Source organism: Ursus maritimus, unplaced genomic scaffold, assembly GCF_017311325.1.
Source record: "Ursus maritimus isolate PB19 unplaced genomic scaffold, ASM1731132v1 scaffold_27, whole genome shotgun sequence".
NCBI classification, from domain to species: Eukaryota; Metazoa; Chordata; class Mammalia; order Carnivora; family Ursidae; genus Ursus; species Ursus maritimus.
The window spans coordinates 29,757,649-29,785,123 of record NW_024425230.1 but is presented as its reverse complement, the minus strand read 5'-3'; the positions used below and the strand labels follow the sequence as shown (position 1 = coordinate 29,785,123).

At 60.1% G+C, this 27,475-nt stretch overlaps 1 protein-coding gene across 1 annotated transcript; it reads right to left on the bottom strand.

The window, feature by feature from the left end:
* Positions 1 to 271: 271 nt before the first annotated feature.
* On the bottom strand, positions 272 to 27,475 carry SEMA7A (semaphorin 7A (John Milton Hagen blood group)). Its single transcript, XM_040643001.1, has 14 exons — positions 27,252 to 27,475; positions 14,169 to 14,320; positions 13,603 to 13,644; positions 13,150 to 13,242; positions 12,850 to 12,934; positions 12,620 to 12,730; positions 11,825 to 11,964; positions 11,028 to 11,212; positions 9,965 to 10,073; positions 9,684 to 9,882; positions 6,740 to 6,867; positions 6,390 to 6,544; positions 6,121 to 6,182; positions 272 to 5,811 (listed from the first exon to the last, which is right to left on the bottom strand). The coding sequence occupies exons 1-14, from the start codon at positions 27,418 to 27,420 to the stop codon at positions 5,450 to 5,452; spliced, it is 1,992 nt and encodes a 663-aa protein (XP_040498935.1). The 5' UTR covers positions 27,421 to 27,475; the 3' UTR covers positions 272 to 5,449.

Genomic DNA, 27,475 nt, shown 5'->3' with positions numbered 1-27,475 from the left:
GTCATGATCTCAAGGTCATTAGATCGAGCCCCACATAGGGCTCTGCGCTCAGCAGGGAGTCTGCCTGAGCTTCTCCCTCTCCCTCTGCCCCTCCCCCAGTTCGCACTCCCAAATAAATAAAATAAATCTTTAAAAAAAGACCACGTTCCCTGTCCTCACAGAGCAGATACTTCCCAGCAGTGCAGTCCAACAGAAACATCTGTGAGCCACAGGGACACTTCTCAGTTTTCTCGTAGTCACATTAGGTAGAAGTTAAGAGAAACAGGTGAGATTAACTTTCACAACATATTTTATTTGACCCAATATATCCAAAACATTTTCATTTCCAAGTGTAATCACTGAAACAATGTTATTAATAATTTTTTTCCCTATTACACCTTCAATATCCATTATGTCTTTTAGACTTATGGCACCTCTCAGTTCAGATGAGCCACGTCCCAAGTGTTCGGGAGTTTTTGAAGAATGTCGTTCCGGAGGAAATCTGTCACTGATCTCAGGAGAAAGAAATGCCGCCATTGATTAGTAATGTCTGCTGTGGGCATGAGTCAGCCCCCTGAGCTGGGTAAAGTTGCAGGCCACGTTAGCCCACATGTTCTAGGTTATGGGCCCAACCCGAAGCATGTGTTCACCCTGCCTGAGCCCTCCGAGCCCATCCACTGGCCCAACCTGACTGAACTGCCAGTGTGGGAGGCCAGGCCTTCGGGAACTTTATTCAGGTGCTGGCCCGGCAGTCCTGGCACGCGCACCATCCTTCAGAAAGGCACCCGCACGCCAACGGGACAAGTGCTTCCCGGGTGTGGCTCTGGGCTCTTTCCTCTCGCGTGGGCTGGCCTGTGGCCACTGGCGACCCTGGGAATGTGGTTTTGTTTTTGTTTTCTTCCCAAGGACTCTTCCTCCCAGAGTTAACCAATATCAACATAAAAGTGTTTCCTGAGCCTGAGTTAGCCGTGTCAGCCCTATTCCAGCCCACAGACCTCCTGGCCGGAACCCCAGCTGGGAGGGCCCCGTCCAGACAATGAGAGGCTAAAATTGGGCCACGGAGGCGGCTGGAAATGGCTGGGGATGCGAGAAGGGCGTGAGCTTGGGGTGAGGCAGGCGGGGATGACGTGTGGGAACTGGAGGCCCCCATCAAGCCCTGATCGTCTTCACCATCATTAGACTCATCATCACCCTCCCCCTGCTCAAAATCCTTCGATGGCTCCCTAGTACCTGCAGGACGAAGATCGAGGGCCTTAGCTCCCAGGAGCTGGCAGTGACGGAGTCATGCGATCGCACTTCCAGATACTCGCTCCTCTTTTACCCATGGATTCAACAAGAATGTGCTGCAGGCACTGTTCTAGGTGCTAGAGACTCAGCTGTCACCCAAACTGGCAAAAGACTCCCTGCCTTCCCGGAGCTCACACTACTGCAGCCAAGCCCGGGACGCTGTAGGCCCTGGTACATCCCCAGGCCTTCGCAGATGCTATTCCCTCTTCTTCAGGGATTTCTCCACCCTAGGGACTTCTATTGTCCCCTAAGTCCCCCTCAAACCACCGCATAACCACCACCATGGGCTGGGTAAGTGCTTCCCAGGATCATCACCGTCCAGCCCCACTTCTGCCTTCCCTGCCAGGCTTCGAGGGTCTCAGGGGCAGGGGCTGTGCCTTCCTTAGCCAAGGACCCCGGGGCCTGACTCACCCTAAGTCTCCATCTGCCCCCTCCCCAACCCACAGCTCACGACCAAGCAGGCCCAGGCATCAGTGGTGCTAGTGGAAGGGACGGTTCTGGACTCTTCTGAAGAACTCAAAGTCGTTGTGAAATCTCTACCTGGGATCATGCTACTCCTGGCATTCCAGGGGACAGACTCACAAGAACGAAGGTCGTAGGGGACTGAAGGAGACCAGGGTAGAGAAGGCAGGGATGTGCGGGGCTGTAAATGGCGGTTAAGGACATCAGGCAGCAGAGAGACTAGATGGCAGCGGCCTTCCTGCAGCGGAGATAGGACAGCAGGAGGCGGAGCCCCCAGGGTAAACCTTAGTGGCCCTTTTGGGTCAGAAAGGAGTCTCCCATTCCTTCTAGCTTCCCCAGCGGAGCTGAGCTTTGGTGTTTAACAGTCTTAACTCCCTATTTTGCCCAACCCCTCCTCCCCTCCGGGTGGCAGGGGGTGATGCAAAGAAAGAAGGCAGAAGGACGGGCCTGGCTCCTGCCCGCAGCCTGGCCCCCAAGGGGCTGATGTTGGTGCCCTGATATCATGGGGGATCTCCATGCCTCCAGGCCCAGCCAAACGGTCCTGATGGTCCATCGCCATCCAGGACCCACTGTGTTTCTTGCCCACGGGGGGAAAACAGGTCAGGAGCCTTGTGCCTGGCCTGGCCTCTCCCCGCCGCCTCATTTACATGGATTTACAGGGTCTCATTTCATGCCTCACTGCGCACGGCTTCCTCCTGCCCAGCCTCTGCTGGCGCCTCTATCGAGACAAAGGAGTGTGTTCTGTCCCTCCAGTCTTCTCCCAGAGGCCCATCCGGGTACCGAGAGCATCCCGGCTGGAAAGAGGGAGACTGCTGAAGTCCAGAGAGAGCAGGGACCTCGCTGGAAGCCACCCAGCTGTCGAGGCGGGGGCGGGGCTTGGTCCCACACTTTCTCCACTAGCTGCCCGTAACACCCACTCCTTCCTGCCTTTCCCCCACCACAGGGCAGGTGGGCTTCCTGAGGGGTGAGCTCTGCTGCTACTGCTGCTTGGCTGTGAGCTGGGAAACAGACAAGGCCAAGACATAGATGCTGAGGTCCCTCCAAGACAAAGGAAGTTGGTCTCAGAACAGAACTGCACGCAAGAAGGGGCCCCACACGGGGGAAGGCGAGGTCTGCCCAGATCACGAGGGCAACAGCGGACCCACATCTCTGCCCCCAGCCCAGGGCTCTTCTGGGTCCCCCCAGACTCCCAGACTCCTGGCCTCAAGCGCCTGCTGTTGCCTTTGTCATCCTGGGGAGGCTGGGTGTGGGGAGGAGAGAACCAGGCAGAATCTTCAGTTGGGGGACTGGCCCAAGAAAGCACAGGTCAGACTGACAGGGAGGGGGTGCCATGGGTGGGGGTGATTCTAGTTCTGTGGGTGTCCGCCAGAGCCACCCGGAAGCTGGGCTCAGACTCAGAGAGGAGAACTGTCCCAAATCTGCCACGTCCCCCTTTCCCGCAGTTATTGCTCAGGACAGTCTTCCACCCAAAAGGCCTGTGTCCCTCCCGCAAGGGGCAGGAGAGGAAGGAACAAACGGGAGGCGAGGCCCCAGGAGGCCTCCAGTTTCCCTCCTCTCTGCATCCTTCCCTCTGGGCGCCCCCATTCCTGGTCCTGCCCTCGGTCTGGCCCACTATCCCTCTGAACAGCCTCCTAACTCCCCTCCCTGCCCCCCACCCCAGCCTCAGGGGCCCTTCTCATCCATCCTTCTGGGTTCTGAAACCTGTGCGCTTTATCTTAGCCGGAGCTCAAGAGTTTCCAAGGCACAGATCCCACCCCGGCCCTCATCGCCACCCCGGGGGCTGAAAAGCCAAACTCGGGGTCTAGCACACAAAGCCTGCACCCCGCCTACCAGTCCCCCCTTGCTCACCAGCCAGCCCCTTTGCATGCAGCCCTCACCCAGGCCCCGGCCCTGCGTGGCAGGCCAGGCTGGAGGGAGTACTTCATCTCCACTTGGGCACCACCTCCGGCGGCCCTCCAGCCTTCTGCACACATACTTCCATCACCACACATTTGTGCCACCGGGGTCTGCCTCCCAGTGTGGGCCCCCGGAGGGCAGGGGGGCCTGAGGCTGTTGCTAGCCTGGCCAGGCCAGGCCTCTCAGGAGAGTGGTGGGAGGTGGAGCCTGGGGGGAGAGGAAGGCCAGCTCCCCGAGGTGTGAGGAGAGGAGGCAGAAGCTGCCTGGGTTCCAGTCGACAGCCTGACAGGACATGCACTGCTCGGGAGGTGTGGGTCCAGATCCGGTTCCTGCCTCTCCCTAGCTACGAGCTCTCCTGAGGGCTTCCTGGGCTCCAAGGACAGAGACGGTAAGTGTGTGAGGCTCACACAGGCAGGAGGTACTGAGCCGTGCACAGGAGCCCCCCACCCCCTCCCCTGGCCGGGATGGCTTTGCAGGCAAGGAGCAGGCACAGGTAAATAAATAGTTTGTTTATTAGTAATATGTTACATTATTAAAGTGCATTGAGAAGAGATGCAGGGGCCAAAGCTGGAAGGCCGCCGGCCCCAGGCCCTGCCCTGGGCTGGCCAGACGCAGCCAGAGAAGGGCCCAGCTCTCTGCTGAAATCCATGGACAGGGCTGGGAGCGGAGCCACGCCCCTGGAGAGCTTGGCCCAGGCTGTCCCCACCGGAATTCACAGTTTAGCCTAAGTTATAACATGTCCTGAGCTGAAGGTGGGAGACTAGGAGCATGGAAGCACAGCCCCTGGGGAAGGGGGCTGAGGGGAGGGGAGGGGACCCCCCGCCCCCCAACCCCCAATGCCAAGGGCAGAGTCCTGGAACCTCCCCCTGAGGACCCGGCTCCTCCTTCTATATGAATGTGGTGAACCTAGGGCTCAGTTTCTCCTTCATTCTCCCCTGTCTCCCTCACCCTACCCCCTCCCATAATTGCCCCCCATACCGGGGGACTGGGACCATGTTCCCCTCAGACTGGGATCCCAGGGCAGAGCCAGCTCATGCCACTCTCCGCGAACCCATGCCTGTCCCTAGATTCTTATCCTGTCCCCGGAGCCTCAGACTGGGAACCCCCACCCCAGCCCATGTCTTCCCCAGTCCCTCCCCGTCCCACCCCACCCCCAGCATGTAGTTTTGGTATTTTCATACAGATGCAGTCAGAATTAGCTATACATGAAATAAGCCTAACATAAAAATAGAGCTTTTTCCGTCCTTCCGTCCGGAAAGCAAACATCCTTCAATAAACATGCAAGGCCACTGCCTGCTGGGACCCAGCGCCGGTGAGGGAGCCTCAGAAGGCAGCCCTGGGCCTACAGGAACAGCGGCCACCCCTGGCCACGGCAGGAGGGAGGAGGAGGGGGTGGTTTGGGTACGGAGAGTCCGGAAGGACTCAGGCCTCAGCCCCAAGGTCCAGAGCCGGGGTCCCAGCTTCCCTCTCCAAATCCCACTCTCTGGCCCACGGGCTCTTGGGCTGGGAACATCACTGCGTTCAGTCAAGTCTGAGGAGGAGTGTTCGAAAAGTAGTCTCCAGAAGATTAAGTCTGAAGTCATCAACACCCCAGCTTCACGGCAGCGCCTTCCTTCCACAGCCCCCAGCCCCGGCGCCCCACTCGGGCCCAGCAGCCGCCTGCGGCTGGCCGTCTCCAGGCCTGGTGTCCTTCACCGGGATATGCAGTCCCCCTGGAAGAAGCAGCGGGCCAGGAGCTCGCCGGGCCCGGCCGTCTCTGGATGGGAGACTCTTCTCGTGCCCCTGAGGCTGTAGGAACCCACGCCATGCCCAGCCCCAGGAGGCCCTAGTGGACCAGCAGGCCAAGAGCGAGCGTGGGCAGGACACCCAGCCAGAGGGAGGTGGCCAGGGCCCGGGCGCGGCCCAGCAAGTGCTCGGCAGTGGCGCCGTCCTCGGGCAGCAGCTCCCAGTGCTGAGCCTCACGGAAGTAAGAGCCCTCCTGGGCCTCGCAGCGGTAGTGGCCATACTGGCGGGCTGTGAGGTTCTCAATGAACAGGATGCAGTTGGGGCTCTGGTGGCCCGGCTCGCAGCTCTGCTCCACGTTCTCCTCGTGGCGCCAGGAGTACGTGGCATGACGGGACTCCATGGGGCAGCTCAGGTAGTAACGAGAGTTCCGAGCCAGGGAGACCTTCTGCAGGGGCGCCTTGTCTGGAGAGGGATGGGGGAGGCAGCCGTGAGGAGGGGGCCGAGGGCTCCCGAGGCAGCTGTGTTCTCCCCTGCTGACCAGGCCTCCAGGGCCAACGCTCCTAAATGAACACGGTGCCCCACCTCCTCCCGACTCTCCCCTGCCTCCCTCACCATTCCCCTCTCCACAACCAGCCCATACCGATGGGGGCCCCCTCCTCAGGACTGTCCTGCCCCATCTGCCTGGGGCCCCCAGGACCCGGCCATGTCTCCCTCAGATGGGGCTGTACCACCCTCAGCAGACAGGGGCCCCAGCAGGGCCAGATTGGCTACCTGGTTTGGGGTTGGGGCACTCCGTGTGTGGCTCTGCCGGATTAATGGACTGCAGCACTGGCCTGGAGTTGGAAGGTGGGGTGAGGCTAAGTGGACAGGAGGCCACAGGTCTGGCCCCTTCCCTGTCCTCACCCCCACCCGCAATCAGCTGCAGTGCCGTCCCCCCCCCCAGAGGAGGGCATGGCCCAGCACCTCTTGCGGCCCACCAACACCACCCCCACTCCTGTGTTCACCTGCCCCCAAGGGACAAGGGATCCGGGCCAACGTACCCTTGGGAGCTGTAGATAGAGACACAGCGGCCCTGGTCCCAGCCGCAGTAGGGGTCTCGGGCCATGAGGCAGCCATGGCAGCCCCCGCCGTAGACCTCACACAGGTCCAGGGGCACCTGGCTCACCTCCCACTGGGAGCTCACATACAGCTTCCGCTGGAAGGAGAGCAGGACTCAGGTCAGCTCAGGGCCCCCGGCCCCAACACTCATTTCTAAGTCACCAGGCCAGCCCTGCCTTGGCAGGCCCTGGGACCCAGAGGCTCTTAAAAGGACATGCAAATCACATGCAAAGGAGCTCTGGCCTGCGGCACCGGCTAGCCCCATGGGCTGCAGCGGGGTGGGGAGGCTCACCCGCTCGGTGTCCAGCGACAGGGCCTGGATGGCGGCCGGGTGGTGAAAGGGCTGGATCTCCATGATGTTGAAGACGAGGCTGTGTTCCCGCTCCTCCGACTCCACCACCTTGTGGATGGTGCCCCTGTCTGTGGGTGAGGGGCAGAGGGTCAGCGGGCCGGTGGGCGGGAGTTCCACCACAGAGCTGGGCAGCCTCCCTCTAGGCTGGGCCAAGCCGGAAAGACGCATGGGGGAGGGCTGGGCAGTCAGGGCTCAGGCGGGGGTCACAGCACTGGGGTGGGGCGGGGTGAGGAGAGTAGGACTGGAGAGGGATGTGGAAGCCTGAGGACGACTAGGGAGCTTTGTAGGCTGGGCCACAGAGGCCATCCCAGGAGGCCCAAGGCTCCCCAAGGCCACAGGGGCAGCTGGGCCATGAAGAAAGGAACCGGCTGTCCTCAGTGCGGTGTGGGGCCTCTGTGCGTTAGCCTTGCGCACTGTCTAATCCTCCACACTCTTAAGAGGTGGGTATTACCTTCCCAATTCCGGGACGAGGAAATGAGGCTCAGAAAGGCCAAGCAACTTAGCTCAAGGTCACATAGCCGGGGACTGGAACCCAGAGTCGTCAGAACCCCACCCCTCAGCTCCTTCTATGACTCCCCTGCTTCCTGGACTCTTTGGGGATGTTTGCTTTAAATAAACGTTTCATTTTGGAATATTTTTAGCTTTACAGAAAAGTTGCAAAGATAGTACAGAGTTCCCGAATACCCTTCACCCAGTTTCCCCCAATGTGAACATCTTACGTTAACTGTGGTACATGGTCACAATGAAGCAACTGACACTGGGACATTACTATCACCTCAACGACAGACTTTATTTGGATTTCTTGGGTTTTTCCACTAATGTCCTTTGTCTGTTCCAGGATCCAATCTAGGACTCCACATTGCACTTAATCTTTGGGGATTTTTTTAATTTTTATAAAATCTTTGATCTGAAAAGGACCTCAGATGCCACATAGAGATTCCCAAGGTCAGAACCAGGCTGCCTGCCTCCAAGGCCATGCTGTGTCCATTCATACCTGTCAGGGACTAATGGGCATTCTGACCCCTGGGTTCTCCCATTCCCACCTCACCCGCTGTCCCAGTTTCTAGAATAGCCTACCTCCCTCTCCCTCCTTCCCAATTTCCCAGGGCATCACTTGCCCCAAAAAAGCAGTCAGATGATCAGATGATCACCCACTTAGGACTTTCCTCTATGTGGCTATGTTCCCCCTCTGCGGGCTCCGAGATGTGACCAGATGCTCCTTTGTCCTGACTAGCCCCCAGCCTCGCTGCTGCCTTCACGCCCACACCTGCTCACTGCCCTCCATCGCCTCCACGGCAGCCCCTGAGTGCCTCCCATAGCTTCTCCCAGGTGTGAGAGCCTCCCACTCTCTGCAGAGGGCTCAGAAAGTTCTATTTCTTATCTGGCCCCAATCCTTCCTGCTGCAGACTCCAAAATGGTACCTCTCCAATGGCCCTCACGGAGACACCAGGACAAATGCCTCACCATTCAAGTGCACTCACCTCCCAGATCTGCAGGAGGGGAGCTCACGGCCCCACCCAGCTTTCCTTGTCCTGTCTCCTGCTCTCAGTCCTTCCTCTCCTGCACCCCAGTGCCCTGCCGTCCCCCCTGGCTGACCACAGCAGGTAGGCCAGCCACCACTGAGCAGAGCAAAGACAGGGGCCTGTGGGTACAGCCAGGATGAATGGAGGAGGAAAGAAGTGAGGGCTCAGGACCTAGAAGCCAGGCCCCTTGGGGAATTCCTCTCCCCGAGGCTTCCAGGAGTCAAACAACCACAGAGATCACTATGGCCCCGAGAAAGCCATAAGGTGAAGCAATAGCAGAAAGCCACATGGCAGGGGAGGTATTGAGGGTGGGTGCCTGAGGCCCTGACCGTGTGGCCCCAGAGGTGCTAGGCCCCTGGGGAGACGCTGCCCTTTCTCATGGCCCCACCACTCGGTCTCAAGGAAGGCCTGCGGCCCCCGGCAACACTGACCTCCACGCCTGCTCCCAGGAGCCCCTTTGCCCACAGACTGGGACCAAGAAGTTGCCAAAAACTCAGCTCGGGGCTGGCTCCTCCACAGCTGTTGGCTTCCCAGAATACAGGGGTATCTCCCAAGGCATTCCCCCCAGCTTCTGGGGTCAGCAAAACCCTGACCCCCGTGGAAGCCCCTCGGTGGTCCTCTGCACGACTCCACAAAGGGGGGCGGGGAGCCTGGGTGGCTCAGTCGGTTAAGCATCTGCCTTCAGCTCAGGTCACGATCGCAGGGTCCTGGGATGGAGCCCCACATCCAGCTCCCTGTTCAGCTGGGAGCCTGCTTCTCCCTCTGCCTCTGCCACTCTCCCTGCTTGTGCTCTCTTGTGCTCTCTCGCGCGCAAATATATAAAATATTTTTTTAAAAGAGACAGAGAGAGACTCTGCAAAGGCTCTGCTTTTTGGAAGTCCTTCCTCATGTCACACTAAATTCTTGGCTCCCACATCAAATGTTTCCCCTCACCTGCATAGTCCCACAGACAGGGAGAGAATCCAACTTCCTCATTCTGCCCGGCAGGGACCCGCGGGATACCAGTGACCCGCTCCTTCCTCCTGACTTTCCAGTTTCCTTCCTACCATCTTCCCAGGGTCCGACATCTGGACTACACCCAGCTTTGCTCAGACTTGCTACATTTCTGCTTCTGAATGCTCACACTTGCTCTTCTCCCATCCTAGGATACCCTCTTCCCCTCCCTCTGCCCCCACCTCCTCCAAGAAGCCCTCCCTGCCTGACTCTTCCACAGCCACACATACTAACCCCTGACAGCTCTCGGTCCATCAATTCTTCCTTCCAGGTATAAAGATCCAACCGCAAGTTAGTTGTATTATTCTTTATGCCTTTCAGATCCATTTTTACAAGGCAGGCCGGAAGGCCCCAGGGCGGCCCCTCACCTGTGGTCAGGTAAAGCACGTGGAAGGTCTCCCCGCCGCTGGCCTGCATGCGGTGCACAGCCACTTTCTGGTAGTGGTACTTCGAGTGGAACAGTGGCGTCTTCAAAGGCCCCATGGGCTCCACCCTCTGCGCCACCTCAGGGTGGCTGTCAGCCACCTGGAAGGTCTCCGTGGGGATGGGCTGCCGGTCTGGGAGACACTGAGCAAGAGGACAGGTCCAGGTTAGCGGCGCGGCTGGGAGGTGGGGCTGACGCCTGGGCCATGGTAGGGGGTCAGCCTACCTTGCCAGGCCGAGGGTTGGGAAGGCTCGTATGGTAGCCCTTGAGTGAGGAAGTACGGAAGACCTTGTCGATGTCCCCAAGCGAGTACACACAGACGGCCGAGTAGTTCCTGGGGGACACAGAAACTGCCTCACTGGGGGGCCAGGGACCCCCCCACACACACACACCCCCACTCACCCAGGCCAGACCAGCACCAGACAGGGACATAACCAAGCCCCCCCCCCCCATCCCCCCGTGAACTCTGTGAGGACAGGGACTATCCTGGGAGTCAAGCCCAGTGCCTAAGATTATCAAACGCCAGTGAAGGAAGGAGGGAGGGACAGTAGGGGGGAAGGAAGGAGGGAAGAGGGAAGGAGGGAAGAGGGAAGGGAGAGAGGCAAGTTCAACCACATTTCTTTCTGCTGCCATCGAAAACCCCAACCTGTGTTCTGTGACAGAATCACCAAGGGCAGAGGCCAACCCCGGGGCCGGAGCATTCCAGCTGGGCCGTCCTCCAACCTCCCTGGGCCCAGCGGCAGCCTGCTGCTGCCAGAGGAGGCCAGACTCCTCGGAGGCTGGGTCTCCCCGCACAGGAACATCAGAGCAGGGGCTTGGCCTCCCCACCCCGTCCCACAGCTCTCCCCGCACACTACCCAACCGGCACTCTCGCCTGCCTTGTTTTCAATCAACGGGAGTGATTAAGAGGTGTGAATGATCAGGTGTGGGCAGAGCCTGAGCGGGTGTGATAGCACCCGGCACCCTAAGTGGCCTCGGCCGCCTCTTCCCAGCGCCCCAGCACCCACTCTGAGCACACAGCCGCTGGACTCACGGGCACAGGTGTGGCCATAAGCACGCATACGGCGCATGCGCACGCACCCGTGTGCACAGACTCCCAAATGTACCAGCGCCCGCATCTCCCTGAGCACGGGCGATCCCCCACCCCAGGCCCAGCAACAGCCCCGTCCTGTGACCCTGGATGCCCTGCTCATGCCACATGAGCCCTCTCCTCCGCAGCGCCCAAGCCTTCTGATGCCCACTGGCCACTTCCCCGACGCCGGCCCTGGCCCCGGCGAGGGTCACTCACCAAGGGTTGGAGAAAACGCCATAGACTCGAGTGTCCCTCCACTGGCCGTTGGGGTCAGGGAGCAGAAAGACGTCCTGCAACCTGTTGAAGTTCTTGTTCGTGGCCACGTCGCTGCACACCAGCATGGCCTTCAGGAAGGTGTTCCACTTGGAGACCGACAGGGAACTCTCGCCACCCTGGTCCCCCTGGAAGGGTGAGGAGGAGGGAGAGGCCCCTGAGCCCCTGCCCCGGCTGCCGGGCTTCGGAGCAGGCACGGAAGCTCCGAGAAGGGGGCGTGACCTGCCAGGTGCCCAGGCACAGCTGCCTGTCCTCTCCGGCCGGGTGCTGGGGCCGGGCTCCCGCCGCGGGCCTGGCTGACCCAGGGCACAGGGCCAGCAGTGGGGACGCGCAGGCTACAGCGGCCTGGTCCCCATGGAGCAGGCCAGCTCAGATGCGCATTTGCCCGCCCGCACACACACACGCTCACACACGTGCCACAGACGCACATCATAGCTCCTTCACACGGGAAACAAACACATGTAAACGTACTGCCACACTCACGAACACACTCGAACACATTGCACATGAAACCACGCATGCCCACGAGCCCAACCACCTTCGCCCACTCACAGATGCACAGACCCCCCCCGCCATGCACACACATTCGCTCCACAGTCCCACACCCAGACTCATTCACACATCTCACACGCTCCTTCATACAAACACGTATGACACCTGACCCAGGTGTGTTTTCACACATTCGCTCACTCCTGTGCAGGCACAGACACACACTCTTGTCCACTCAGCCACCCGCTCACCCTGCACAGCTGGGCCACGCGGGACACGTTGAGAGGGGCCTCGGGGTTTTTATCAGGATTGTCCTCCCGGAAGAAGTAATAGATTTTGTCATCATAGGCCTGGTCTTGGTGCACAATGGTAGCCTTGATGAACTGGGGGTCTGCCAGAGACACGGGCAAACGGGTGTGAGGTTGGGAGTCTGCTCAGAGGACCCACCGCTGTGCGCACCCACCCTGTGTGCACGTGAGCACACACACACCCCGAGTCTCTACAAACAAACCCAGGGCAAATCAGACCTAGAAGAAAAGTCAGAACATCAGGTCCAATAGCCCAAGGGACCTGAGACTCTGCACCCCCACCCCACACCTGTTTTGCCCTCTCCTGCAAAGATGTCATCGGCCCAAGAGCAATGACTTCATGCCTGGGGACTGGGGGGAGGTCCCTGGGGGCCTCTATGTCACTTCTGCCTAATTGGCAGAGCCCTAATGAGGAGGGAGGAGGTGTTGCCCCCACATGAGCTCAGCAGAGAGATACGCTATGGCTCTTGGGGAGCCCGTGCTGGGTCTGCGGCTTCCTCCGTTTTGCTCCCAGAGTGTTCTGGGCCCATTCTGCCTCCACACCATTGTCTCTGCTGTTCCCCTGCTCCCTTACAGGTCAAACTCCTCAGCTCTGGCTACTCAGGCCCCCGGTTTCTTGAGTGGGCTGGGCTCCAGCGGCCTTCAGGGAGCCCTCCAGGGGAACAGGAGGACCCCATCCACCACCCTGGGCATTCACACCCCTCCAGCCCCTTCCAGCCCAGCCGGAGCCTGATTTACTCTGCATGACGGTATCACTGGTGTACAGCTCGATCTCGCCCTGGATGCGGCGGAACCGGGGGATCTTCCCGTTGTATTCCTGCTTCCGGATTGTGGAGTACACCTCGTCCCCTGGGCATGGGGGGAGGGCCATGGGTAAGGGCAGACAGCTCCTGGAAGTCCCTCCTCCGAGACTGGGCCACTGGACATGGAGCTGACCACCCTCCCCCAGCCCAAGGCAGCAGCCCTACCGTCAAACAGAACCAGCGAGTTCTCATCCGGGCTGAAGGGGGCATAGCCTCTCCTCTCGCCAAGTGACTCCACGGTGCCATTCACCTGGGGGAGACCAAGTAGGGTCAGACAGCCATGTGACGCCACGGCCACTGCCTCCCACGGGCGCCAGCTTCCCAGCCAGGGTCCCCCTCCTCTCAGGGACTCTATATAAGGTGAGGCCAGCCTCAGAGTCCGCCCAGCTCCTTCCCAACACGGAGGGCGGAAGCCCACTCAGACAAGACTGGGCTAACCAGGTCCACGGGGAGGGGCCTTCTCACCAGTCTCCAGCAGCTGGGGCGCCGGGCATTGGTGCCGCAGATGAGCAGACCCCCCCCCTGCCTCTCCAGGAGTGTGATGTAGTTCTCGCAGTCCTGCCAGGGAGAAGGGGAAGGAGACAGGTTGGCTGGAGGCCCCGGCAGGCCTAAACACTAGGACCCTCAGCCCTGGGGAAGGAGGCATCAGAAGTGTGAGTACAGGAGGCACCCTCCAAGGGAGAGCCCAGAGGGGATGCTGCTGACTCCAACCCCCCAAGAACAGAGTAAGGGCAGAGAGGCCTTGGAGAAGGACCATGTCTCCCCCTCAGAACTGGGAATCCTGAGGCAAGGTTACCTCTCTCCTCCCAGACATGGCTCCCAAGGCAGGGCCATGCCTCCTTCCTCAGACTCTCAGGGACTCCTGTCCCTTTTCCAAGGAAGTCAGCCTCCTCTCTGTATTACTTCTCCCCCACTCACCCGCTTGTCCAGGCAGGACCCCTTCGTGGAGCCAATGTTCACCTGGGGGGGAGGGGAAAGCATCAGTCCGCTCTGTCAAGGCAAGATGCCTGTAAGTACTTCCCATGCATCCTTAGGATGGGCTCATCTTATAGACGAGGGCTCTGAGAGGCTGAGTGATTTACCCAAGATCACACAGACTGTTTGGCCTGATACCCGGAGCCAAAGCCCAGGGCCAGAAATCTCTGAAGACAGGGGCCATGGGGTTCTGGAGCCCAGCTTCCTGTCCAGGTCTCCCGCAGCAGCACTAGCCACTTGGCCTGGGGGGCTAGCTCTAGGCCTTTCTCCACGCCGCCCCAATATCCACGCCAATCTGGGCTACCTTTAGGGAGCCTCTCCCAGGCCATATATGGGATATAATAGAGAGTGGACCATTTAGGAAGAGGGCTAACTCCCATGGATTCCCTGAGACCCCTCACCAAGGCCAGAGGGGAGACAAGGAGAGAAATGGGCGGAGGAGGAAGGGAAGGGCTCAGCTCTGATCCTGGGGCCCACAGAGGGATCCAGGCAGAGGGGTCTAGGCTCACCGTGCGCACGGAGGCATTCTTGCCCTCGGGGAAGTCGAAGAGATAGACCTTGCCACGTCCGCCCACCCACACGGAGGAGCTGCCCGGCTCGTGGAAAAGCACTGTGTGAGGCTCTGCCAGGCCAAAGTCAACCCAGTCCTGTCCTGCGCGGCCTGGGGAAGAGGCAATTGGCAGAAACGTTGAGGCTGGGCCCTGGGCAGGAAGAGCCTGCCCCCACCCCCCGCCAGGCACATCAGCACCTGCCTGACAACTAGGGTTTGGGTCAGGACTAGGGCAGTACCAGGACTCAGAGCCATGAGTGGGAGAAGCGAAGGGTCCCCTGCTAGGGTCCAGCAACCAGCTGTCCTCGCCCCAGAGCCACAACCCCTATCCTACAATATGTGTAACCTCTGCATGAGGGCGGGATTTAGGGGCCCCCTGGGGAAAACAGACCCCTCTGCCCCCAGCCAACATACACACACACACACACACACACACACGCACACACACACACCGCACACACAGTCTGTTACTCCTAAGAAGCTGGGCTCAGGCTTGGGGACTTGACCAGGACTCCCCTGGCTTTGGTCTGTGAGGCTCACCACTGCCAGGACAGAGCCAGCGGCTACCTCAATCCCCTGAGGGTAGCAGGGCCTCAAAGCAGCCCACTTAGAGTCAAGGTTCCCAGGGATCACTTTGGTCAGAACCCCAACCCCTCCTTTGGGAAGCCCTCTCCAACCCTTCCTGGCCTACCCAGCCCCTTAGTGAGCAGACCAGCTTAGATCAGAGCTAGAAAGGAATCTGAGCCCCCACTCGTCCCCATTTCTATAGATGGGAAAATGGAAGTCCAGAAGGAGGCAGCCCAAGGTCACAGGGTCAGTAGCAGGTGCTGAATGACACCCCACACCGCAGCCCCCCCAGCTACACTCAGTGGCCTGGCCTGCTCTGGACTGGTTTCACAGGGGTGCGGCTGGCCCCGGCGGGGGATGATCGGCCCTCCCTCCGCAGCAGCTCTGGGTCAGGGAGCCCTTCACAGACCACAGCCTGGGCCTTTAAGCAGAAGGGCTGACCAGGGCAATTTTGCCCAGAAAAGAAACTGTCTGTAGCCACTACCTCCAGGGAGAAGATGTCTCATCTCCGGTGACATTGCTGAGGTCGGCCCGGTTGCAGGACTAAATTACAGAGATGGGACGGCCTGTGGCTGGGCCCCCCGCAAGCAGCCCCAGCTAGTGTCTCCCCGCCCCGACCAGCTTGGGGCTCACCCCAGAACTCGGCCCGACTGCTGTTTACTCAGCTGCAGCAAATTCAGGGGCAGCCACCTTCCCAGGGACACTGAACAGGACACAGCCCAGCCGGCACAGAAGAGCGTTGCCATGTCCTTGTGTCTGCCCCGGGGCCCTCTCATTGCCATAGGAGCCAACCCTACTGATTCTGCATCCAACAGGGGCGCACCTTGTCACTCACACCCGCGTTCCCTTCCCTTAGGCTACCGCCCTGCACAGTCAGGTCAAACCTGGAAGTGGGATAGTCTCAATCTTCACCTCCGTTTTGGCCTGGCTCACAGCACAGAGGAGAAACTCAGGGCCCCCGGGGGACACGCTAGCCCAAGGTCACGCCAGGAGGGAAGACGACTGGCTCACAGTATCCGTGCTCAGAGGTGCCAGCTCCGCAGGCCACCGAGAAGCACTGAGCTCACTGTCTTCAGCTTCCCCCGGCTCTCCTGGAGCGCTCCACGCACAGCCTGAGCAGCTCGGAGTGTCAGGGCTCACTGTCCCCCAGGCTCACCCGCTCAGCCCCAGCTGCGCAGGCCGGTGCTGGGAGCCCAGCTCTGCACTGGGTTGGGGGTGGAGTGCTGGCCAGGGCTCGGGCACCGCATGGCTGGCAGGTCTCGGCGCCTGGGCTCCCCCGCCTTTCCAGTTGGGGTAAAATTAGAGTGCTAGGGTCAGCTGCCCGGCTCCCCTTTCACTGGCAGCCAGCCAGGGATCCAGACAGTCTGCGGCTGCTCCCCCTTCCACTCCCCTAGCCAGCCGTGGCCAGGAAAGGCTGCATGTCTGCATCTGGAGATGGGCTGGGGCCTGAGAGCTGAAGCCCCCAGAAGCCTACGCCTCAAACCACCCCGGCCTCAGAGGAGGGGCCCGCAAGGCCAACCACATCTCTGGGAGCGGGGAAAGAGGCACCAGAGTGCTCCCCGGGGACAGCTTTTTTCTGGGGGTGGCAGTCCTGGGGAGTCAAGCCTGATGGGAGACGCATGGCCTGGCCTTGGAGAGCCAGATGTGAGGAGGAGATGCGGCCCTACACTGAAATCCAGACAGAGTGAGACAGCGAACCGGAAGCAAGCTTCCCTGAATCGCGTGCAGAACTGTCCCGGTGCAGAACTCAGGGCTGCTTGCAAAGTATCTTGGAGCACACAAAGGGAGGGAGGGCGAGGGCTGCCCGCAGCGGGGCTGCAGCGTGGCGGGCTACCGCCCCAGGCCCAGGGCAGTCCCGCACGGATGTGCAAGCCTGAGTCCCATGCCCTTCAAATCCGGGCTGCAGCAGCCAGGGGTGGGTGAAGCAGGGACCGTTCGCCCCATTTTGCAGAAGAACACACAGGAGCCAGGCAGCATCGCCTCCCTTGACCCCCAAGCTCCCACCCCTCCCCACCCTGTGCCTGGTGATGTGTATGGGTAGGACGGCACCAGCTCAGCCCCAGGACGAGGCCTTGGCCCATTCTCCACCCCAACCCCAGCCTGGCTCCCGAACTGCCCAAGGCCCTCAAAGGGCCTGATTGTGCCGGGGAAGTGTCTGAGCGGCAGCAGCTCGATGAATACATGAAAGGAAGCTTTGTTCAGGTTGCAGGAGCGGGGGCTGGGGGGCTCAGGGGCAGGAGGTCTGCCTGGAAGTGAAGGCAGCACCAAGCCTTCACAGCCAGGACCCGTGGCCCCATGGCACCATCAGAGAGAGCTGGGTCAGGGAGGGGGTGGCCTTCAAGGCTCTGCCCAGGCCGGGGCTGAGCAAGGCCAGAGCTTGCCCCTAAGAAGGCCCAGCCGGGTGAGCAAGTGTCACCTCCTTAAATGCGTCTTTTTGCTTCCCAGTGAATCCAAAGGGCTGGGGGAGGTGGATCAAAGCTAGATGGGTCGGGAACAGGCAGGAAAAGAATTCCAGACAAGGGCAAGAGCTGAGCCAAGGTGGGGAGGCTGACTGAATGGGGGGTACCTGGACCTAAGGGCCCTGAGCGTGACGGGGCAGGGAGCCCAAGGATACGGCACATCAGTCTGCAGTGCTGACCCCCCCTCCAGGCAGGGCTAGGATCGGGAGAGCCGCCCCTCTTCCAGCATCCCCCCTGCTCTCCTTGCCTGACCAGCCCCCTCTGCTTCCCATCCTGGATGTCTAAAAGGAGAACCGTCTGGCACCGTGTCTCCCCCCTCACTCCCCAGCCTGACGCATTAGTGGCTGACTAAGTGGTAGCTAAAAGCTCCCAGAATAACCAGGGGTTCGGGCAGGGGAGGGGGCTCGGGGCCCAGGGGGAGGGCATGGCCCCAAAGGTGGGCCAAGACACCAGACCCCCACCCCCATGTGATTCTGAGCCAATCCTTGCTCCTTCCAGACCGAGAAAGAGCACACTCAGGCTGCTCTATACCCATCTGGCCTCCATGGTCCTGACTTGCCATACTCCTGATGGCAGCAGGAGCCGCAGGGCCTGGCCCCAGCCAGAGAGGAAGGTCACGAAGATGGCTGGGTGTGGAAGGCAAGATGCCATTGGAAAGAATCAGACCTGATTGCTCTTATGGCCGCCACCCTCCCACCACTATCCCAGTGGCCTAATGGCTGGAGCAAGTGTGGACCCCCAGAGGGTGGGTTTTCTTAAAGCTGGCTGGCCTGGAGGGGAATCGTTCCTCCTCTCCTTCACTCTGGGTGCTGTCACCATCTGGTCCTGTCCCCACATCCTCATTGCTTACGAAAGAGAGGGGCAGCCCAAGAGGAGTGTAGGAATGGGGGCTGGAACATAGGGGGTGATGTTATCCATGAAGGCAGCAACAAGGGACAGGCCCCGTGGTCTGGCCCGGGCAGGGACAGGCTTCCAACCTGGCCCACTGACCCAAAAGGCCTTGAATGCTAACCTCAAGGAGCCCTTTGAAAGTGGGCATTGAGGCAGGCTCTAAGAATGGTAGGAATGTGGGCACCCAGCAGGGAGTGCCTGAGTCAGGCAGCCAGGGAGGCCCAGGCATGGGGCAGGAGCCAGGCCAACCTCAGACTGGGGACCCAGCCACATCCTCCCACCCTGCACCCCACCCTGCATTGCCAGGCCCACCTCACACCCTCTCCGACCACACACACCTGGCTGAGAAAGAGGAGGCAGGGCCCATGTGTGACCCAGGAATCAGGGTGCAGCCTCTCCACCCTTTGCAAGCTATACCCCACAGGTCAAGGTGGAAGGGAGAGGATCTGAACAACCACTGAGCCCAGACAGGCTGTGTCACTGGCCCAAGGAACCAGAGGTAGGGCCAAGCCACAGCGCAGGGCTTCTGGTACCCATCCCCAGCTCCAGCCCTCCAGGACCACATCGAAGACCTCCCTGAGAGCCTCTTGATTTACAAAACACTGTACTTCTCTACTTCCCTGGGTCATCTCCTGTTCCCCTTCCTTCCCTCCCTTGCCCACTAGATGAAAACTTGCTGCGCTGAAGGGACACATCCTCCCACCCACCAAGGCCAGCTATGGGTGGGAGGGGAGCATGCCTCACGTGTGGGCTCAGCCCCGGCTCCAGGAAAGCCTATGCTTCCTTTGGCAGCCAGGTGGCTGGTTGGTTTGACCAGGGCCTTCCCGGGTTCGGTTTCCTTCTCTGTGGATTGAAGGGGCTGGTACCTGCTAAGGTCTAGGTTTTATGACCCAATCTTTGTTCTAAGGACAAATCACAGTACTGAGTTCATGGGTCATTTGGGGGAAGTGTGGGATTATGAGTCCTGGAAAAGTCACAAACAGCTTTTTGAATGGAGGTGGGAACAGCAGAAGAAGCCAACATCCCCCTCTACCTCCATCAACTAGCCTGCAAATTCCCCAACCACCCTGCAAAGAAGGCAGGACAAGTGTCTGTACCCCATTTTATAGACAGGAAAACTCAGCCCCCCCCCAAATCAGCAAGGGCTGTGTGCTCCCTGCACTGTCCCACTGTGCTCAAAGGACCACAAGCCTGGCTGGGGGGGGGGGAGTGGTGGTGGAGACAAGCGGGGGCAAAGGCTTTGGAGGAAGGGGCAGCGTGGACGGCAAGCTGTGGGGGCACTGGACTGAGCCAGACTCGGGGGACTCAGGGAGGGAAGGCTGACCCCGAGGCCCACATGGAGCAGGGAGGAGTCCCCAAGGCCTAGGGAAGGCAGGAAACCCAGGATGGACAGCACGTCCTGCCCACCTTCCGTCTGGTCTTCAGCCCAGCAGGTTCTAAAAGCCCCAGAGTGAGGTCGAGGTCAATGAGTGGCTCCGTCAAAGGAGAGGACGGGCAGAAGGGCAGGGCCTGTCCTTGGGCCCAGAGCCAGGGCAGAGGTGGGGGAGAAGGCAGAGCATGGCTTCACCACCCCAGTGGAGGAACAGAAGGCTCCCCAGCTCAGCCTTAGCCTGGGCCAGCGGGGAGGGTGGGGGTAGGCAAGGGCATCCCGCCAGCATAGCTGGTGAGGGAGAGCGGGCAGAGGCCGGGCTGCGCAGGGTTGCATCTCTCCAGAAATCAGAGCTGCCGAAGGAGGAGGTCAACAGCAATGGCGACAGAGACGTCCCTACCACCTCACCCTTCCACTGCACTTCCTCTGTGCCAGGCTCTAGTCTCAGGGACTTTTATATACATTAACTCCCTTAATCATCGCTGAACTCTTCTAAGGCGGGTTCTCTCATTCCCCGCATTCTACAGTGAGGGCATTGAGACACAGAGGACTCGAGCACCTTGCCCAGGATCACACCGCTATCGAGTGGTGGAGTGGAGGTTGGGGCTCAGGCAGAGTGATTCTGGAATCCGTGCTCATAGCACTGCGCCCTGTAGAAGGGCCCTTGGAAGCTTCCAAGCCAGTGCCTCCCACACAAAAGAGAAGACTGGGGACCAGAGAGGGTGGAGCCTGGTCAGAGGCCTCTTGGCACATGAAGGCCTGACCTCTATCCACGATGCCCTAAAGAGGGTATGCAAAAGTGAGCGTGGGTGTGCAGGCCTGAGGCATGAGGAGTACGGGGCGGGTAGGAATCTGGGGGTGCAGCACAGCACTGAGTGCTGGCCAGCATGACTGATTAGGAAGATAAATCTCTTGAGATCTCTGTCCAAAACAGAAAACACTGTGCGGCCTGGGGTCGACCACAGTGAAGGGCAGGATACGCTCATGAACCCTCCTTTACTATCTGCCCAGCCAGGTTTCTACCCAACCAGCACCTGCCAAGAACACTTGCCTCCACCCCTGACTCCTCAGCTCAAGAACCCACCATGGCTCCCACATGCCTATCCCAGCAGGGCCCTCCCCCTCTGCCTGGCAGTCGAGGCCCATCTCTGCTCCTCTCTGCCGCAGCTCTTTTCCTCCTCCTCACCTTTGCTTGTGCTCTCCTTTCCCTTGATTGCCCTTTCCCCTTCTGTCTGTGCACATGGTCTTACCCGTCCTTGAACACCTGGCCTCCACCCCCCTGGCTTTAGGAAGTGTTCCAATTGCTTCAGCCCTCACTCTCCGTCCTCCCTCTGACCTCGTGCTACACACCATCTGGCAGACACCATCTTCTCTCAGACCACACTGTCTGGTGGGATCTTGCCTCGACAGTGGGGTCCTTAAGGTGAAGGCCACACCCCCTCTCACTCCATGGGCCCTGTCAAGCCAAGGCTAACGTTGGGCAAGTAAGGACAGCTCAGATAGTAGGGAGGGGCGGACAGGGACAGTAGGGCAAACTGCCGTGCCAGAGGAGCAGACATCTTGGAACAGGTTCCTGGGCTACTGACAGGGCACCGAGTTTATCGAGGTGACCTTCCTTCCTCACTAGGCTGGGCGAAAGCCCTGCGCCCAGAAGATAAACAGCATGAGTGGTTCTCCATGCCCCACTTTGTCCCCACCCCATGCACCTGCCCTTCGCTCTCGCCTGGCTCTTCCCCTCCCCGGGACATCTCCCCAGTTGTGCCACCCCGCACTGACCTGTCCTGCTCTCACCTCCTGTCACAGTCCTCGGCTATAACTACAGGTTCCGGATCTCTCAGATGCCCTCCCTAACCAGGCAGCAGGCCCACCTCTCCAGGCACCTGTGTGCTCCCCAAGGGCAAACCCAAGCCTTCTCCTGCTCTCTCCCCTAGAGTTGCTGAGCACGGACGGACCCAGGCCCGGGGGCAGGTGCTGGCCGCCCTCCACAATGAGAGCTGCCCCTGAGGGTGTTAGCACGGAGCCCAAGCCCCTGATGGCAAGCAAGGGGTGCAGGAGGCAGGGCAGGATCAGCCTAATCCCAGGCTGCCTTGACGGTTAAACCCAGATTAGCCCAAGCCGTGACACAGATCAACCTGCCCTCAAGACCTGAGGCCCAGCTGCCCTGAGGAAAAGACCAGAAGAGGCACACGGAGCTGGCCCAATCCAAGGTCCCAAAGGGAGAATGGTCACGGCCGGTGGGGCTCCTGGGAGCAGACAGCACTGGGGCAGGAACAATCGGGGCTCAGCTCAGCTGGCCAAGGAGGAAAGGGCTCAGTGAGCCCCAAGCCTGGGGAAGGAGCATGTAAGCAGGCAGACAGGTAGAGGGAGGCCAATAGCTGAGGCCAGGAGCAGGCTTGGGTGGAAGATACAGCCCTGGTCCCAGCTCTGCCTGTGTCATTGGATGACCTTGGGCCAGTCCCTGTCATCTCTGGCCTCAGTTTCCCCCATCTGTGGCATATGCGGTTGGCCCAGCTGATCTCTGACATCTGTCTTCTGATGTCCTAAGCTCTGCCCCATCAGGCTGTGGGCTGCAGTCATCCAAGGTTTCTTGGAGGAAGTGAGACAGAAATGGCAGAAAGGAGGAGAAGGGTGATGGGGGTGACAACCAGCAGGGCAGCAGCCCCAAGGCAGGAAAACGTGTGTGCTGGGGAGAGGTGAAGACAGCTGTATGGGAGATAAGGGGAGTGCAGGGCCTGGCCACCAGGCAGCACTGGGGAAAGTAGTAACTCCGTTGCCGCATGTTCTAGGTGAACCATTCAGCACAGTGTCGTGGAAGGACGGAGGGGCCACAAGGGGACAGATCCCCTGGTCCCTTGTGGCCTGGACCAGCTAGGAGAGGGGGACGCACATGTTCTCTGACAGGGAGGCCAATAAGGAACCACCATCCTCCAGGCTCTGGGAGGACCACTTCCCCCCCTACCCTGGGAGGGAGGAGGCTTCTGGGGGCAGGCAGGCCTGGCCAAAAAAGGAAACTAAGAGAAGGGGAAGCTTTCCGGCCCCAAACCTACCAACCAGAGTAGAGGAAGTATGGTCAGTCTCTTGTGACATAGCCAGACGCTGCGTGGTGGCTAAAATGAGGGACACGGGGCTGGGTGGGGGTGGAGGACAAGACGTCAGCTGGGACCTCAGCTGTCAACTCCAGGGCTACCCACACCCACCACTGCCCCCTTGCTGGCTGCTGGACCCCTGCCCCTGGTCCGAGCCTCGGCTCACCACCTACACATTAGGGCCTTGGCCTGGCACTTCGCAAAGAGGGGTGCCCAGTTGTCCCTGTTTCTCCTGAGGGATGGAATGAGAGAGGGGTGCACAACTTACACAAGCACGCCCACCTCCGGCCCTCACCTAGCCCACTCCCCCCAGTCCCACTAGCCCAAGGAGTGATCTCCCCCCGCTAAGGAGGTGAAGGTTCCTGGAAGGGGAAGCTGGTCACAGGAAGGGCATCTGCCCCTCCCCCACCAACAATGCGTAGATGGTGCCAGCGGACTCTTCCCCACCATGGAGAGTCTCTGCTGAGATACAGCCTGCCTCATCTGGAGAACCCTGCAGTCAGGAGTTAGGCAGAAAGCTCCAGTCTCCCCCAGCCGAGCCCTAACTTCCCATTAGGGAGCTATGACACTCAGGAGGCCTCCCCTGCCAGCCATGGTCCTTCCTCCCACTGGCTATGTAAGGTCAAGTGGCCCAACTCAGATGTCCCCTCCTTCAAGAAACCCTCCTGGAGCCCCCAAGCCCTGGCTTACTCAATATCTCCTTCCTGGGGTACCCACTCAGCTCCTCTCCTCTCCCTGGTCCTAGTTGCAAGTTTTTGGGTCTGAAATCCTGTCACACCAGGTACTTCCTCCTGTCCCTCCCCTCCCCAGCTGGCTTCTACTCCTCCTGCCTTCCCAACTTACCACCTCTTCCAGGAAGCCCTCCCTGATTGGGCAGACTGGGTTAGGTACCTCCTCAACCCCCCCCCCCCCATAGCTGCCCTCTGTTATGGGCCCTGCCACATTTTATTGTAACCAAAGGTTGACCTTCTTGTCTGTCTCCCCATCTACACTAAGAAGTCTACAAACCTGTCTACTTTCTCATCCCTGAGTCCCTGAGCCCTGCCCTAGGACCAATACAAGGCTGGCCCCAGCAAATGTCAAATGTCAAACATGCTACATTACAATGCCACCTTTGAGACTACAAACTAATGAACCACTTCCCCCAGCAGGTCTCAGCCTTCAGCTTATGAGACAGAAAGATAGGAAAGAAAACAAAACTCGAGGATTTCCCCTGACTTCCCAGGTTTCGATTTCTCCTCAATGCTAAGGTTTGAACCGGCCACCACAGCCTCTGCTCATCCCAGAGAGGCAGGAGTCCCAGGGGATCCGTGCTCTGGTAAGTATAAGCTCCCCCCCCCCCACCTGCTTTGGACATCTGAGGAAGCTGAGCCTCAGCAAAAGGCAAGTACCCATCCAGAGTCACACAGAAAATCAGGTCAGAGCTAGGACCAGAGCCGGGCTCCTGACCTCTGCTCTCTTTCCCCCACACCTTGGATGTCTTAGGCCTATGCCCGCATCCACCACACCTCAGCCTGCTCTCAGAATCGTCACTCTCCAGGATGGAGGGGCCACACAGCTTGGCCGGACGCTGCCAGTGACGTCACCGAGTAGCTCTCCCAGCTCAGGAAACCCCCTCTCTCCTCCTGGGAATTGCCCCCCTTCCCTGGTTCTGCAGGGGGAGTTCACCTTGAAGTTGATGAGCACATCTAAGTCCCCAAGGGGGCAAGGATTTCCACTGGAAATGCTGATGCTTGGGGAGCCCCAGCTGTGACCTCATCCCCTGGAGGAGGTGACAATAACCCCCTGCCCTGGGGAGTCGCCCCATAATGGCTCCCCCAGCAGCCACCAAGTCAACGATAACATCCTGTTGTTTAATTGGACAAGAGAGAGCACAGAACCGGCTGGGCAAGTGGAGACAGGAGACTGGGCTCTCTTTCTCACTGTGGACATGCTGGCTCCCCTCCGATCTTGGAGGTCAGGACCTTCCTGGGCTTCTCCATCTCCTCCAAACAGGGATAGCATGAGAGAGGAGTGCTCAGCTTACACAAGCATGCCAACTGCCTGCCCTCACCTGCAACCCTCTAGTCCCTGATGGCAGGGAGGTCAGGCCCACACTTTGCATCCATGACTGGTCCATGTGTCACTGATGCCCTCGGAGGACAATCTCCAGAGCCCTTCCTAATCTGGAGAGCTCTGAGGGTCAGAGACAGGTGCAGAGTTCAAGGGCACCCAGCAGGTCAGTGCTGGCACATCCGTCTCTCTCCGGGCCAGGCCTTCATCAGGCTAGAGAGGCATCGACCTCCCCAACAAGTGCGGGCTGGGTATCTCCCCAGAACTTTCTGACCTAATCTTTCCCTGAGGCTTAGGAATCTAAGCAACACAAAATAAATGAAAGAGAAGAACCGTCCATACCTATTCCAGTCCCCACACCTGTCCTGGCTGAAAACTAACACCCCAGGCTCTGCGTCAGAGAAAAGTGGCTCCAGAAACACCATTATCTTTGGTCTGGTCATTGGTGGAGGCCCACCCTCACAGCACCCCACCCCCTGGAAGACAGGGACCTAGGTCTACAGCAAGGCTGGAAGGTCCTTTTCTCAGCCTACTCCCTGATTTGCCCTGCCCAAAACCATTCCTGTCCGACTGCCATGTGTCACCCCACAGGAAACAGGAGGCAGCTGTCAGCCAGGCATACCATCACCAGCTGGTGGTCCTGGGGGAGAGGTTGATGGCAGGGTCTGTCTGGCCAGTGGGGCACCTGGCACTGGCAAAGATGAGCGAAGACTGCCTTTGGACAAGATAGGTGAGGGGGTGGCAGATCCCAGTAGGGGTCAATAGTGCATTACCAAGCAGAGGGCATGGCCAGTGCGAGCCAGGGTGGTACAGTCGTGAACTGTGTGCAGTGGAAAGAGAGGTGGAGCTGGGTTAGGAGCTTTGAAAGTGGGTAAGAGGACTGAAACATCTTTAAATAGCCCCAGGGTGGGGACTAAGTGCCCTGGATGTGGAGGTTCACATTAAGTGCTAAGAAGTGGCTGTGCATTAAGTATGGGGGGAGGGGACTTAGGAAGACTTGGGGGTAGGGGCAAGCAGAGCCAAATGCAAGGGGTTTGGTGCCGGGGGGGGGGGGGGGGGGGATCCCAGAACACTCAGATATGGCCACATGTGCTCTTCAGAGTGCCCAAATGCTGTGCTGTCCAGGACAGCCAAGAGGACTGACGCAAGGCAAAGATACTGGGAATGCAGAGAAAGCCTGGGCTGAAGCTGATATGAGTGAGGGGTGTGCAGGTATCCACCATCCACAGACGACCAGAGGTCCAGCTTCCTGCTCTACTCCCACCAGGAATACCTCTGGCTGGGTAGCAGAGCTGGCCCCCAAAGTTCCTCCTTTATGGCCAAAAAATTGCCTAAATCCTTCTCCCCTCCCTAACTCAGAACTAGCCCTGGTCCTGTGCCAGATCAGAGTCCCCAGTCTGCACTGTGAGCTCACACGCTGCAGAGTGACCTTGGGCAAGTCACATTCATTCCCTCCGCTGCAGCTGCAGATCGGGCCACTCGTTTTGTGTGTGGGATTTTTTTCCGCTCTCTGCTAAGAATACCTGCCCCAGATAATGCTCAGGCTCCGGCAATTCCTGCAAACCGCATCAGGCATCAAAGGCTCCCGGCAGGGCCAGACCAGACCAGTCCCCCAACCCCCACGAAGAGTCCACCACCACCACAGGGGGGCCGCAGTGCCGCCAAATTTGGGGGACAGAGCCCTGTCGGTCTAGGGGCGGGGAAGCATTTGTGTGCAATGCAGGGGAGGGAAGCTCACTCCCTCGCGGCAGAAAGCCTCAAACCCCATCTAGCCCGCTTTCTGACCCATTGTACAGGGCTCTAAAGTGAGGCGCCCCTGGGGGAGACTCTGGTCCCCCAGGTTCACATATCCATCGCGGCCTAAAAGCTGCACTCCCGCCCCAGATCCGCCGCCTGGGGGTCCCAACGACCGCGCCCCACCCAACGGGCACTGCCCCCCACGCTGGCGCCGATTCCTGGTGACAACTGCCACGTGCGGACAAGGGGGGAGCGGCCGGTCCCGGCATTGCAGAGGCAGCGCCCGGGTGCCCCAAGGCTCCGCACCGCACCGTGGCCGGGCTCACCACAGGGTGCCCACCCCTTTACCCGGCCCGCACTCTGGGCCGGGGCGGGGGCGGGGGCAGGCAGCGGGGTCTTTGTTCCCGCAGCCGGAGCGCTGCGGCGGCGGCAAGGGGTCCGCGCCCCCCTTGCCGGCCCAGCCTGCGCCCCGCGCGACAGCGGAGCCCGCCGCTGAAGAAGAGGAGACCTGGGTGGGGGGTCCCGGCCGAAGAAAGGGTCCTGTACAGAGGTTCTGGGGCTGAAGGACCGAGAACGCCCCTCGGCCGAGAGAAGGGCCCTCTGCCTCCCCTGCGCCCCGGCGCTGCGGTTCCCGGCTGGGGGCGGACTTGGAGCGACTTAGCCGGGGCTCCGGCCCCCGCCGCTCGCTCACCGCAGCGTTACAGCCCGCTCCGGCGTGCCTGCGCGCACACTCACACACTCACCCAGACCCACACGCTCCCCGCGGGGACAGCCCGGGACCCGCAGAGCCGCGCACGCACTCCCTCCGGGGCCCGCACACTCCGCACTCGCCCCGCGCGGCGTCCGATCCCGTGCCCCACCGGCCGCGCGGCGCCACCTACCTTTCCAGACAGCGGAGATGCGGGGTCCGCTCTTCGGGTGGCCTTGGGTGGCGGCGGCCGTCCAAAGCAGCAGCAGCAGCCGCAGCGGGAGCCGGGACAGAGCCAGCGGGCCGGGGACGCGGGCGCGCGGGGCGCCAAGGGAGGCGCATCCAGGCGGAAGCGGTGTCATCCCGCAGCCCGGGAGCGACAGCGGCGAGCAGCCTAGACTGAGCCAGCGCCCCACC